The 13243-nt window shown below is 39.2% G+C and overlaps 1 protein-coding gene across 3 annotated transcripts in view; it reads left to right on the top strand.

Moving 5' to 3' along the window:
* The window catches only part of RETREG1 (reticulophagy regulator 1), a 111159-nt gene extending 101909 nt beyond the window's left edge, over positions 1–9250 (top strand). For all 3 annotated transcript variants that reach the window (XM_081131955.1, XM_081131956.1, XM_081131957.1), the window contains 4 exons: positions 769–906; positions 1705–1769; positions 2004–2130; positions 5016–9250. In XM_081131955.1, the coding sequence (XP_080988081.1) occupies positions 769–906; positions 1705–1769; positions 2004–2130; positions 5016–5509 (824 nt within the window). In that variant the 3' untranslated portion in view covers positions 5510–9250. The remainder of the gene's footprint in view (positions 1–768; positions 907–1704; positions 1770–2003; positions 2131–5015) is intronic.
* The last annotated feature ends 3993 nt before the right edge of the window (positions 9251–13243 follow it).

The raw sequence follows: 13243 nt of genomic DNA, 5'->3' as shown, positions 1-13243 counted from the left end.
CACCTTGGCTGCTAGAGGTATTTGAGTTTGCAGCTCCTATTTAAAAGGTAAATAGGCACGTTTCCTAACAATGACAAAGAAATAAATGTTAGGGAAGACAACACAACCTTCATTTCTTTTTGTATTCCTAACGCATAACACAGATGGCAAATGGTCTGGGCTCAGATCCATTCTCCCAAGTAGAGCGCATATAGAATATCAGCCTCTGGGTCTGCCTTGTTCAACAGGTAAAGGAGAAGAGAGCGGAGAAGAGAGTCTAATAGGGCAAGTCCTTATTCAGGTGGTTTGCATTCATCTCATTTATCCTTCACAACAGCCCCGAAATAATGTTACTATCCCAATATGACTGACAAGAAGCAAGTGGATCATAACGTTCCCGTGGTACAGTGGCATTTAACTTAGCAGTAGAGATTTTAATCCACTACCGTTGTCTGGAAAGCATGGAATCTTTGTATGAATTTTGAGGGTGAAAGGATCGAAGGGAGGGAGTTGATCTAATTGCAAGTCTTTGAAAACGACTTTGCAAACAACTATAAACACGGTATGTGTGTGTGTGTGTGCACATGCTTACGTGCATGCGTGTAGGAATAAATGTTTTTATTTACAGGGAAGAATTGCAATTATGAACTTATTCCACAGAAACATTTCCCTCAGACAAGAACTTCTATTTGTCAGTAAGGGAACTGAAACATTTTTGTGAACTACAAAGATGTAGCCTTTTGAAATAAAGATCCCCTCCCTCACACTCTCTTCCTTCTTATATTTCAGTACTGTGTGCATTTTTGTGTCCACTGTTTAAGTGCAACGATATGGGACAGAAACTGTACAGCAAAATCAAGTCAGTTCTGCTGAAACTAGATTTTGGAATTGGAGAATATATTAACCAGAAAAAACGTGAGCGATCCGGTAGGTGAAATTTGACTTAGATTCCACACATGAAATGAGACATCAGCGGGCTATTGATTATGAAATCACCTTCAGTCTATTTCGGGGTGTTTAGCCTTGTACAGCACATTATTACAGGAGCCAGTCCCCCCAGAGTAACATACCCTTTTCCTATTTAGACTTTTATTCTTTTCTGAAACATACAATAAATCTACTTTCTAATTAATTGTCAGGGGAGGGAGAAAAGGATTCAGACATTCTGTATTTGCTACTTTTGATTTACTTTCTTTAATTTGCTTTATTTTGGGGCAGGTTATTGCAAATAAAAAATGGCACAGGTAGGACTAGGAATGTGGGAACCTTATAAGAGGGATCAAAAGAATAGGAAGGGAAATAAAACACAGAGGAAAAAGCAATGTGATCAATTTTTACTTTTTAACGTGTCCTCTGGCCATGTGGATTCTCAAACTATAGCAAGCACCACAGCTGCCTGAAGGCTGTTAAAGCATCGGTTGCTGGGCCCACCAGAGCTTCTGATTCAGGTGGTCTAGGGTCAGGCCTAAGAATTTGCATTCCTAAGAAGTACCCAGTGGTGCTGATGCTGCTGGTTCAGGGACCACACTGTGAGAACCATTGACATGGACCATTTCCCTTGGAAATCAGACCTTTGCAAATATGTGAAACGTGTTACGTGCAAACATTTAATTCTGTGGAAGCACCGAAGAAAATGAGGAATGTGAGTAAGGATATGTAATGGGTAAAATACACTATGTCTAAGCTGGCCGGGAAACTGAAAGCTGCTAAATTTTTTCTCAACAGAAGCAGACAAAGAAAAAAGTCACAAAGATGACAGTGAATTAGACTTGTCAGCTCTTTGTCCTAAGGTATTTTTTTGTTTAGTTTTTCGATTTGTTCCTGTGTAGTTTGACTGTAAATTGATTTAAAGCGGGATGATTTTCCCAGTAGACTCCTGTTTCTCTAAGATGACTGAACAGTTCTGAAAGGAAAAAATACTCATCCGGTTTTTATTATTCTGACATTTTTGGTGTTAGTATGGAGTTTTCAAAAGATTTGCCAAAAAAGTTTAGAATGTGCCACTGGTATTTATATTAATACAGATTAGCCTCACGGTGGCTGCCAAAGAGTTGTCTGTGTCTGACACAGACGTGTCCGAGGTCTCCTGGACTGACAATGGGACCTTCAACCTTTCAGAAGGATATACTCCACAGACAGACACTTCTGACGGTATGCTCACATTTCTTTTAAAATTATTATTATGATTGCATGCAGAAATATTTAACTCTGTCCACTGCTGAATGAATAAACAAAATGGGGCTTATCTGTACAATGGACTATCAGCTAAAATGAAGTATTGATCCTTGCTACAACATGGATGAACCTTGAACAATTAGGCAAAATGAAAGAAGCCAGGCATACAAGTCCACATATATTGTATAACTCCATTTATGTGAACTGTGCAGAATAGGCAAAGCCATAGAGATGGAAAGTAGATGCATGGCTGCTATGGGGCCTTGGGAAGAGGGAATGGTGAGCGACTGGTAATTAGTATGAGTTTCTTTTTTCTTCTTGGAGTTATGAAAATGTTCTAGAATTAGATAGTGGTGATGGTTGAACAGCTTTGTGACTATATTAAAAACCACTGAATTGTATACTTTAAAGGGGTAAGTTTGATAGTATATGAATTATATCTCAAAAGCTATTATTTTTTGAGTATGAGAAAAAAAATCTACGCAAGTCAATGTCTAAAATATGCCTTTATTTTTAAAACAAGTAAATATTGACAGTGAACAAAATTAACTTCCCAAATGTCTGGGGACATTGTTTATAGCAATAATGGGAGGATGGGAAGAGAGATGCCAGTCCCCGCATATCCAGGGCTAGCCCTCATTCCCAGACACTGAGCGTGGGGGGCAGGTTCCCTGAATCCAGAGCTGACTCCAAGGTTCCTCATGTTTGTTTTCAAAGTTAGTTTAAAAATAAACAAAAACTCTCTGATTTTTTTTTTAAAGGGTATACTTTTTATTGAGATATAACTCACCATAAAATATATCCTTTAGATGTGTACAATTCAGTGGTTTTTAGTATATTAACTATGTTGTATAACCATTATCACTATCTAATTCTTGAGCATTTTCATCACCCAAAAAAGAAACCCCATACTCAATGGCACCCACCAACCCTAGGTAACTACTATGGATTTGCTTATTCTGGACATTTCATATAAATAGAATCATATGACATGTGTTCTGGTATATTTCTTTTTTTTTTTTTTTTTGCCATTTTAAATATATTTTTTTAAATTTAATTTTTGTTTAAAATATTACAGATGTCCCTTTTTCTCCCCAATGACCTGCTCCACCCCATCCCTTTCCCCTCCCCAGTCCTTCTCCCCACCATTGTCCATGTCCTTGGGTTGTGCATATATGCATATAAATTCTTTGGTTACTTTCTCCCCCTCCACCCACCCGCCCTTCTCCATCCCTCTGACATTCTTCAATCTCATCTATGCTTCCATGTCACTGAATCTATTCTGTTCATCAGTTTATTAAGTTCTTTAGATTCCACGTATAAGCGAGATCATGTGATGTTTGTCTTTAGCTGCCTGGCTTATTTCACTTAGCATAATATTCTCCAGGTCCATCCATACTGTCCCAAAGGGTATGAGATTCTCCTTCTTTATAGCTGCATAGTATTCCATGGTGTAAATGTCCCACTGATTTTTTTTATAATTACGTTAAATACAATTTAAAATAAATTGAGAGACAACACTCGTGCAGTTACTTTAGTCTCAGTGGATTATTTCAAGTCATCTTAGTCATATAGTGAAAATATGAACAGGTTATAATGGAAGATTATGAATGGTCTTCTGTGTACTTTTACAAGCAAGAACACACTGTCTTTTTCTAGAGGAAGAAGGGAGGCTATGCAGGGTTTGAAAGGAGACAGGTTTGGGGACTGGGAGACTCAAGTGTTGGCTTGCCTTTGTAATCAGCTAACTGTATGACCTTAAATTTGTGTGGACCTCAGTCTCCTCCTCTTTAAAATGCATTAGAACAAGGGGATCCCTGAAGTCCACTGAAGCTTACAAGCTCTAAATACCCACAAGACCTGGATAACAAGCACTGTTTTTCAGCATCCCATCTCAGATTTACACAGTGAAGGACAATGACAGTCCAACCCACAGATGAGATTTTTCAGTAGTTAATCTGAAGATTTCAAACCACTGTTGTAAAGAGTTAATCTTTATACTGAAAGATTTCTCCAAAAAGTGAAAAACAATAAAATCACTGTCTGCCTATGAACCTGGCATTGCTTTCAGATGTCCCAGATCTTACCAGTGTTCCTATATGTATTCAGGACAGGAATTTGGTTAAAATGGTATGATCAATTTCAACTATTTAAAAATATATATATTTTACCGATTTTTAGAGATAGAGGAAGGGAGAGGGAGAGAGAGAGAAACATCAGTGTGAGCGTGAAACATGGATCTGCTGCCTCCTGCACACCCCCTACTGGGGATTGAGCTGTTTTATGTAAGGCCAAATGTTTCCATACGCTCTGAGGTTGAATATGTAATGGAGGGAGCAAATCTCTTCTAATTCACTGCTTAAACACAGGTTACAGATACTCAGATCTCCATGGATGAAAATGCTGAGGTTGGATAATATTGCCCATCTGCTGTACCACATACCACGAAAACATCCAATTGAAACATTTTTTATTCTGTGATCATACACATCCACATTGGCTTAAGCTAATTTCCTCCCCAGGGGCAGGATGACATTTTTGTTTGTGGTAAATGTTTAAACTTTAGTCAAAAGCCTCAAGCTAACCTTAGACAGGTTGAATATTGTCATTTCATACACTGCTTTGTGCTTACAAGGAGAGTTAAAGACATGTAATATTTTCCTACTTGTGGAGGGACGGCGTCCCAGATTTGGGAGGGGTCCAATGTGTGTGGTTACCTTGATTTAAAGGGAACCAGGAGGCTAGGTGAATGCCAAGGTTGCTCAGAGGGTTCAGATTAAGATCAGATACCTTTTAGGCAGCACTTTTATTTCAAATTTATGATGGTGCTTAAGCATGAACTTCTGTTGTACATTTCACAGATCTTGACCGACCTAATGAGGAAGTTTTCTCTCGAGGCCTCTCAGATTTTCCATCTCTAGAAAATGGCATGGGAACAAACGATGAAGATGAGTTAAGCCTCGGCTTGCCCACTGAGTCCAGGAGGAAAAAGGAACAGTTGGACAGCGGCCTCAGACCCAGCAGAGAGAGGCAGTCACCAGCGGGTCTCACTCTTCCTCTGAGCAGTGACCAAACCCTTCAGCTGATGAGCAACCTGGCTGGGGACGTCATCACAGCTGCAGTGACTGCTGCTATCAAAGACCAGGTAGAGGGCGCACAGCAAGCCCTGCTGCAGGCTGCGCCGAGCCCTGGCGAGGACACAGACGCTGAAGAAGGGGATGACTTTGAACTACTTGATCAGTCAGAGCTCGATCAGATTGAGAGCGAGTTGGGACTTTCACAAGACCAGGAAGCAGAGGCACAGCAAAATAAGAAGTCTTCAGGCTTCCTTTCAAATCTGCTCGGAGGCCATTAGTCTGGGAATCAGCATGTACGACAGAGCACAGATAAACTACCAAAAATTTCAAACAAGCAAAAAAAAGGAAAAAAATGTTTTTGAACTGTGAGCTTTACTGATTACTTTAGATTATTTTGTCTTATTTTCCCTTCTGCAGTGAATTAATTGGATATATATCAGCTGACATTGATAGATTGATATCTGATAGTTATTTTTATGTAATAAGCATGGAAATGGAAAAGATATATATATATACAATTGACCCTTGAACAAATGGGTTTGAACTGTGCAGGTCCACTTAATTCATGGATTATTTTCAATAAATACTATAAATGTATTTTCTCTTCCTTTGATTTTCTTAGACATTTTCATTTTTCTAGCTTACTTTCTTGTAAGAATACAGTATATAATACATATACAACATGTGTTAATCACCTGTTTGTGTTATCAGTAAGGCTTCCGATCAGTGGTAGGCTATTAGTAGTTAAGTTTTTGGGGAAGTCAAAGATATATGAAGATTTTTGACTGTGCAGGGGGTCTGTGCCCTAACGTCCGCATTGTTCAAGGGTCAACTCTGTGTGTGTGTGTGTGTGTGTGTGTGTGTGTACATACACACATATATACACATATGTACACACATACTGTGTTTTCAGAGATGAATATCAGGGGTTGGTTTTAAAGCAAAAAGAAAACACAAAATTATTGAGCTCCTTCCATAAGTACTCCTTACTTTTTCTTTACAATTAATTTCTCAAGCATGCAAGAACAGTTTATTGTAACTCACTGAAATATTAACAGTGAATTGTGAATACATGCTGTATCATCCCCTCTGTTCCTACTGCTTGGAAACATAAATATTTTTGGTGGGTTTTGTTGCAAAAAGACAAATTATTGAGGCATCTTTGGTTTGAGACTTGGGAAATAATATCAAAATTAATTTCCTAGGAAAAATTCTTAAAATATGTTTCACTCCTTTGGATAGGCTGGTACATTTCCATGTTGTTTCTGCAGTTGTAGACTTAGGCTTACTTGTAAATGGCATGCTCCATGTACTGCCAGCTCTAGTCCTGCAATGGGTGGTATTAACCCATAGAAAGCAAGTAATTATATATCACATAGGCGGTTGTAAACAGATTGGGCTCTGTTTTGTGGTTCAATTGTCATGTATTTGTAATAGGGATATTGTGAGTGCAGATCTGTTCTGCCTGCGCAGATCTAGGTTAAGCCCTCGTCTTTGATACAGTGTCATGGAAAAAAAGTCTCTTAAAATCATGAAACTGGTTCCTGGTCTGTTCTGTGAGTGACGTGGTCATCAGCAGTAGAGAAAAACAACTTTCTGTAGTCTGTATAGATTTCCTACAGGAGGAAAATTTGCTTGGCTTTCAAGTGTATTTATTTGCCATTGAAGTCTAAATATTTAATCTGTTTCTCATTGGGAAACTAGAATATATTTTTCCATTAATTTAAATTTTTTAGATCACCTTTAAATAACCAAATTCGACTTAGGTTTTTAACAAAGGACTAAAGAGCAGACATCAAGCTAATTTTGTTTTTGTGACGTAACTTTTAATAGTGTTGAGGGACCGCGTCAGCAATACCAACAATGTCTTCAATCTTCGGGTACAGCTGGCGTTTCTACAGATGCATACAGACATCTGAGACCCTCAGAAAGGAAGGGTAATCCAAGAATATAGGACATCTGTGGTCCCCTCTCTTGTTTTATTCCTTTCCTTATATTTCTAAAGCCTAATTATACAAATCTGACATTTTAATGTAGCATCTTATTTATTTTTATCTTTCTGAAGTATTAAAATATCTAGACTGAATTTTGCCAAATGTTAATGGGAGAGAAGTTACTGAAGACTTTGAACACCTGCTTTTTGTGACTATGCTTATGTGTCATTAGTGCCTCATGACTGTGTTTGATGTCCTTTATTGATATAAAGTGAACCTGTGCCTTCATGATCTTGCCCATTTTGGTACAAAAGAAAACTTGGTGTTAGATCTATGAACTGTGTGCATTTGGGAGGACTATACCCGAATTCTATTCAATAAGAGTTTCTGGACATGAAGAAAAATACAGTCACATATTTATAAAATAGTTGTGACCAGGATTCTTTTATTTTTCTTTTACGTGTATGTTTCTTCATTAAAAAAAATATATTTTTGGCCATAAAGTCAAAAAGTTTAGAGGTCATTTCAGTTTCTCCATTGAGGGGAAAATAAGGAGTTAAATAATCCAAGTAATTAGAGAATGTGTTACAAGTCCATGGACAAGCTTACAGGAGAAGATAAACTCAAGAGTTGATGGTATGAACAATGCACTAGAATCATGTTATTAACTATAAATCAAAAGGGTCTTAGGGATAGGGAGCAGATGAGGATCAGGAGGGGAGGAAAATGTGTTACCAGCACTATGAGACATACCAGCTCTCTCTGGACAGTGGCATCATGACCATATACACTTCAACATTTTGTTTGAGAATGTTACAAATTTACACATGCAATAATGGTATTTTTTTTTTTTTTTTTAAATAATGGTATTCTTAATTCAAACAGGGAGGTCAAAGGTTTTTGTTTTGGGTGTATCTATGGTTTTTTTGGGTTTTTTTTTTTTTTTTTTTTGGTGAGGGAGCATTATACATAAGCTTGTTTCCGATTTTAAGATATAGTAACAATAAACCCTGTGATTGATCCGGTACATTGGGGGACTACATATCCCTTACTGTGAGGATTGATTCAGTCACTAAAATTTGAAGCATGGATTTTTTTTTTTTTTTAATTATAGAGGAGTTGTAGAAAAAGGTTTTGCTCATGTCCTACAGAAAATGCTAAGCAAAATCATACAATGGGAATAGCATATGTTGATTATGCATTTTGATCTGAAACAATAAAGCAGGGCCCAAGAAGGTCAAGTTTGCTTTGGAAGGTCAACCCAGGGTTAAAGCAGTGTTTATATTTTCATTCTGAAACATCTTTGCTTTTTCTTACCTTAAAAATTTTCAAAAGTGATTTTTAAAAAATCGCCATTCCCCAGTTTAGTATTCTCTTAAGAAAAGAAACTTGTATAGGTTTTAACAATTGGCAAACATCCTCAACATATTTAGGCATCTCCCTCCAATATTTGAAGTCAGTGCAATTTCCTTCGTTTTCAAAAAGTGTCAAATGCCAGCATACTACTGATTTTAGGTAAGAAGCAAATCTGCATTTAAGAAAAATGTAATTTAGGTTGATATAGTCTTTATACAGCTCAAACTATATTAGTTATTCAACAGAAATGATTCTGAAAACCCTTACTAAACTGTTGTCATAGGTCATTAGTTATCATGATGAAGTTACAAAGTCCCAGAACTATATTTTTGGGTATTGTTCCTCCACTTCCACCAAAGCATTTTAGTTAGGACGGAATGTCAGAAGTACAAGTTCTGGTTTGGATGTTAATATTATGGCCCTGAGACATAATGTCAAAGTCACATAACATCTCCAGACCACCACCTCAATTTCCCCAAACAAAATTAGGAAGCTAATTCTTATCTTCTCACACAGCGATGTTTTGAGAATGAAAAAAAAAAAAACATCTGAAACACTTTCAGGGGATAAAAAAGCTGTATAAAACCAAGATAGTGATTTTTTTTTCCTGCCTGTGTTTCAACTAGGCCATCATTTTAAACATGAAAACAAAGTCAATAAACAAGTACCTGCTTTCTAAGTTTCTTTTAATGGGCCTCCCACTTTATTGGCCTCATAACCCAATAAATGCTGTGGAACAAAGGATGAAAATTTTGCAGAAATGTCTATTATTTCAGTTAACTCTGGCCCATGTGTGAAATGTTTCACTAGTCATTTTTAATGATTCTAACACTTACTGGCTGTGGGTCTCTAAGTCACCTAACATCTCCGTACCTGTTTCCTTTATAAAATTAAGATGAAACACCTACCTCATAATATGTTATGAGGATTAAGTAGCTAAGACAGGCTAGCAAACTATGGTCCATGGGCCAAATCTGGCCTGCAACCTGTTTTTGTATGGAATACCAGCTAAGACTGATTTTTTACATTGTAAAATAGTTGAAAAAAATCAGACAAATATTTCATGACGTGAAAAATATATGAAATTCAAAATTCAGCATTCATAAAGGTTTTATTAGAACATGCCACACTCATTTATGTATTGCCTATGGCTGTGTTCATGCTATAACACAAAAGTTGAATAGTTGTTACAGAGAACAAAGGCCTAAGCCTACAAAGCCTAAAATATTTGTCTCACCCTTTATAGGAAATCAATTACAGTTAGGATCATGTGTAATCTTCATAACTCTACCTTTAAGTGGTAGTAAGAGCATTTTTTCATTTTTAGCCCACAGTCACATAGCTAGTAAGGGGAGCATCCAGTTTGACCCTAATATCTATTCTTTCTAATAATTTTAAACAGTTTAACAAAATTTCACTAAGTATTAAAGACTGATTTTATTTATTTAGATTAATTTTTTTCAAAGAATCTAGCAACCATCTGATCTATACGTTTTAAATGCTATAATAACCAGGTTTTCCTGTAAAGTCCAATTCCTTGTTAATTTAAAAACGAAACTTTGTATATCTAGATATACAAAAAATTAAGAGGCGGTAAAATGTTTTAATATTGTTTATTGAACACTGCGCCTGTGCCTGTCGCTGGGGGTCAGGCTGCAGCACAAGAGCACATGGGGGGGGGGGGGTGTTGTTTATTGAAAATCACAATACTTAACATTTTTTATGAACATAATGCATAGAAGTTATAAACCACTTATTAACTGTTTTATATTCTATATCTGTTACCCCCAAAAGGTAACCTCAACCAACTGTATCTCCTTTACAGTTTTCCTTTTAAAAACCAAGTTGCCACCACAGTACTGGAATGTGAAAAGTAGTAAACCTGAAACAATCAAATACTGTGATCACTGTATCAGTGGACTTGAAGGTGACCTTATTAACTTTTAAAATTTTGTAATGATCAGAAGTCAACATCGCAACATCTCCCAAGTCTGAAAAGGAACCACATCATCACGGTACTGCCACCGTGACAGTGTGCACCATGACATCAGCAGTTTGGTAAATTGAGTGAACTAAAGGGCTATGTCACAGTATCCAGAAGGAATTTTACTTTTCAAATCAATTTTTTTTTTTCTTTTGCCATGGGCAGTCTCAGTTTAAATTCTTTAGTAGGATGACTTACATTCTTCAGCAGAAATTAGACACATTAACATAGTACTCGGGATATGCTGTGGAAATTTTACCTCCAAGGTCCGTTAGTCAATTGGCTTACATTTACCAAAGAGCTGTTGGCTACAGACCTGCTCCTTTCTTGCATTTTCCCAATCAGTCCCAGCTCCTGCTGCTGGATCTGCTGGAGGCCCAGTTCTAATCCTGATGCCCATATAAACAGAAACACTTTTGAGTCCCTGCTGTTTATCAGATGAAGAACGAGCGAAAACCTCTATAATCCAACCCTTTACCCAGTGATACCTTGATACTTTCTAGTCTCATTTTCCCCTTTCCCTGTATCCTATGCTTCACCCAAACTAGACATACTCTTTTAAATATGTCCCTTATCTTCCTTCTTCCACAGTATTATTTTTCTACTTGCAGATGAAGTCCTCAAATTCCCCCTCCTCCAGGACCCATCTGAAATGGGTCAACTCCTTAATGAAAACTTTTCTCCCTAATTGATGAGATTTCTCTATTCTAAAGACCCCATTGCTCCTTTCTTTGTATTTTTCTTTTTTTAAATGTTTTTATTGATTTCAGAGAGAGGAAGGGAGAGGGGAGAGAGATAGAAACATCAATGATGAGAGAGGGTCATTGATTGGCTGCCTCCTGCACGCCCCCTACTGGGGATCGAGCCCAAAACCCAGGCATGTGCCCTGATCCGGAATTGAACCATGACCTCCTCTTTCACAGGTCAACACTCAACCACTGAGCCACGCTGGTGGGGCCTTTCTTTGTGTTTCGTTGTACTGGATCCCACCTTTATTTTATTAGTTAATTGTGTATTTCTTACCATTCATAACAGATCCCAAAATGAAAGTAGGGCTGTCTTAATTTAGAACTAGCTGAATACTATAATGGACAGATGATGTGATTTATAGTAAGAAATATACATTTGATCTTCCATTCCTGGCACGGAGTTCCTAAAAACCCTTGGAATTTCCTAAGTGAAGAGAGCTATAAAGGTGTCTTTTGTTATGTTAATGAGGTGACTTTTGGAAAGCCCCTAGATATCCTAGTCAAGACTGTATGGAACCACAAACTCTACAGGGACAGAAGCTCCTGTGTTTGGGACCCTTCCAGACATGGCTCCATGTTATTTCTTCAACCGCTGTTCATTTGTATCCATGACTGTCCTTTGTAATAAGCTGGTAACCTAGTAAGTAAGCTGGTTTCCTGAGTTCTGTGAGCTGTTCCAGCAAATTAGTCAAAACCGAGAAGGGGGTCGTGGGAACTCGTGGCAAGTGGCACTGTCTCCAGGTGGAGCGTGTCCAGAGTGAGCTGAGATACAGGACACTCAGCTGGTGTCGGAGAACTGCTTGGCGACATGGAAAAAAACACACTGGAGATGGTAGAATGGGAGAAAGGCTATGAGAGAGACTGAAAACCAGGCAAAGGAATTTTAATTTCATCCAATGGGTAACAGACAACCATTCTTGAACAGAAGGGGTGACATAAAAGGAACAATGGCTGAGGAAAATTAGTCTGATGATCTCTATGTAGGGTAGGGGAGAGTAAGAGGAAAGATGAGGCTATCTAGGAGACAGCCGAAGAGCAGGGCATTGGAAAATGAGTCAGGCGGAGAAAACAATGCTCCTCTGAAAAGCAGCTGCAGAGAGTTCAGAGGTGCTGAAACAGGAGGGTCCTGAGAATGGACTGGAGGAGTAGGGAGCCCTAATGACCGGAAGAGTGAGCAGATGCTGGAAGAAGCCCATAAGAATGAAAACAGGAGAGGGTGAAGCCAGAAGTTCTTCACATAGCCAAGATTTAGTACCAACGCGCGAATGTAATATTTCATTAAATCTTTTGGATGATGACATGTTGAAATGAGAATATTGTGGATATATTACTGGGTTAACTAAAACCTATCAATCTTACCTCTTACTTTTTGCTTTTAAAAATCGTGGCTACTGTTCGATTTAAGATGGCACAGGTGGCTTGGACTAGATTCTCCTGGGCAGGGGCCGCCCCAGGAAGGCCAGGCTCCGGCCTGGACCCTCGGATTTTCCTGTGAAGTCCCTCAGCCTCAGGCCTGAGCGTCCGGTGTCCCCGGACTCCAGCCGAGCCGGCGAGGGCTCGGGTGGCGGACCCGCCGGCTGAACAGCAGCCCCGGTTTCGTGCCGTTGATTTTTCGGGGGGGGGGGGCGCAGCGCGCGGTACGCCGAAAAGCTCCGACCGTCGCGGGGACGCCGGGACCACTCTCACGGTCCTCCCAGGCCCGGGAGCCGCCCCGGGCGCCCCACTCCCCTTTCGGTCGCAGCGCTCACCTAACCCACGTCACATCGCTCCCCAAGCCACGGAGGAAAGTAACGGAGAGGCCCGGCCGGCTTCGGACCAGCACCCACCTGAGCGGACGCGATCAAACCTCACCTCTGAGCGTACAGTCGACGTCCGGGCTGATCCAATCAACACCTGCCTTAAGCGACTGGGCGTGGCCCGGTTAGCCAATGGCACCTCTCGCCTTCTCTGGCTCTTCATTGGAAGGGGCACGGTCGATAGGCGGGACTT

This window comes from Miniopterus schreibersii (genome assembly GCF_964146895.1).
Source record: "Miniopterus schreibersii genome assembly, chromosome: 3".
Taxonomy (NCBI): Eukaryota; Metazoa; Chordata; class Mammalia; order Chiroptera; family Miniopteridae; genus Miniopterus; species Miniopterus schreibersii.
The sequence above is the reverse complement of the archived record's forward strand: the minus strand, read 5'-3'. Positions and strand labels throughout refer to the sequence as shown.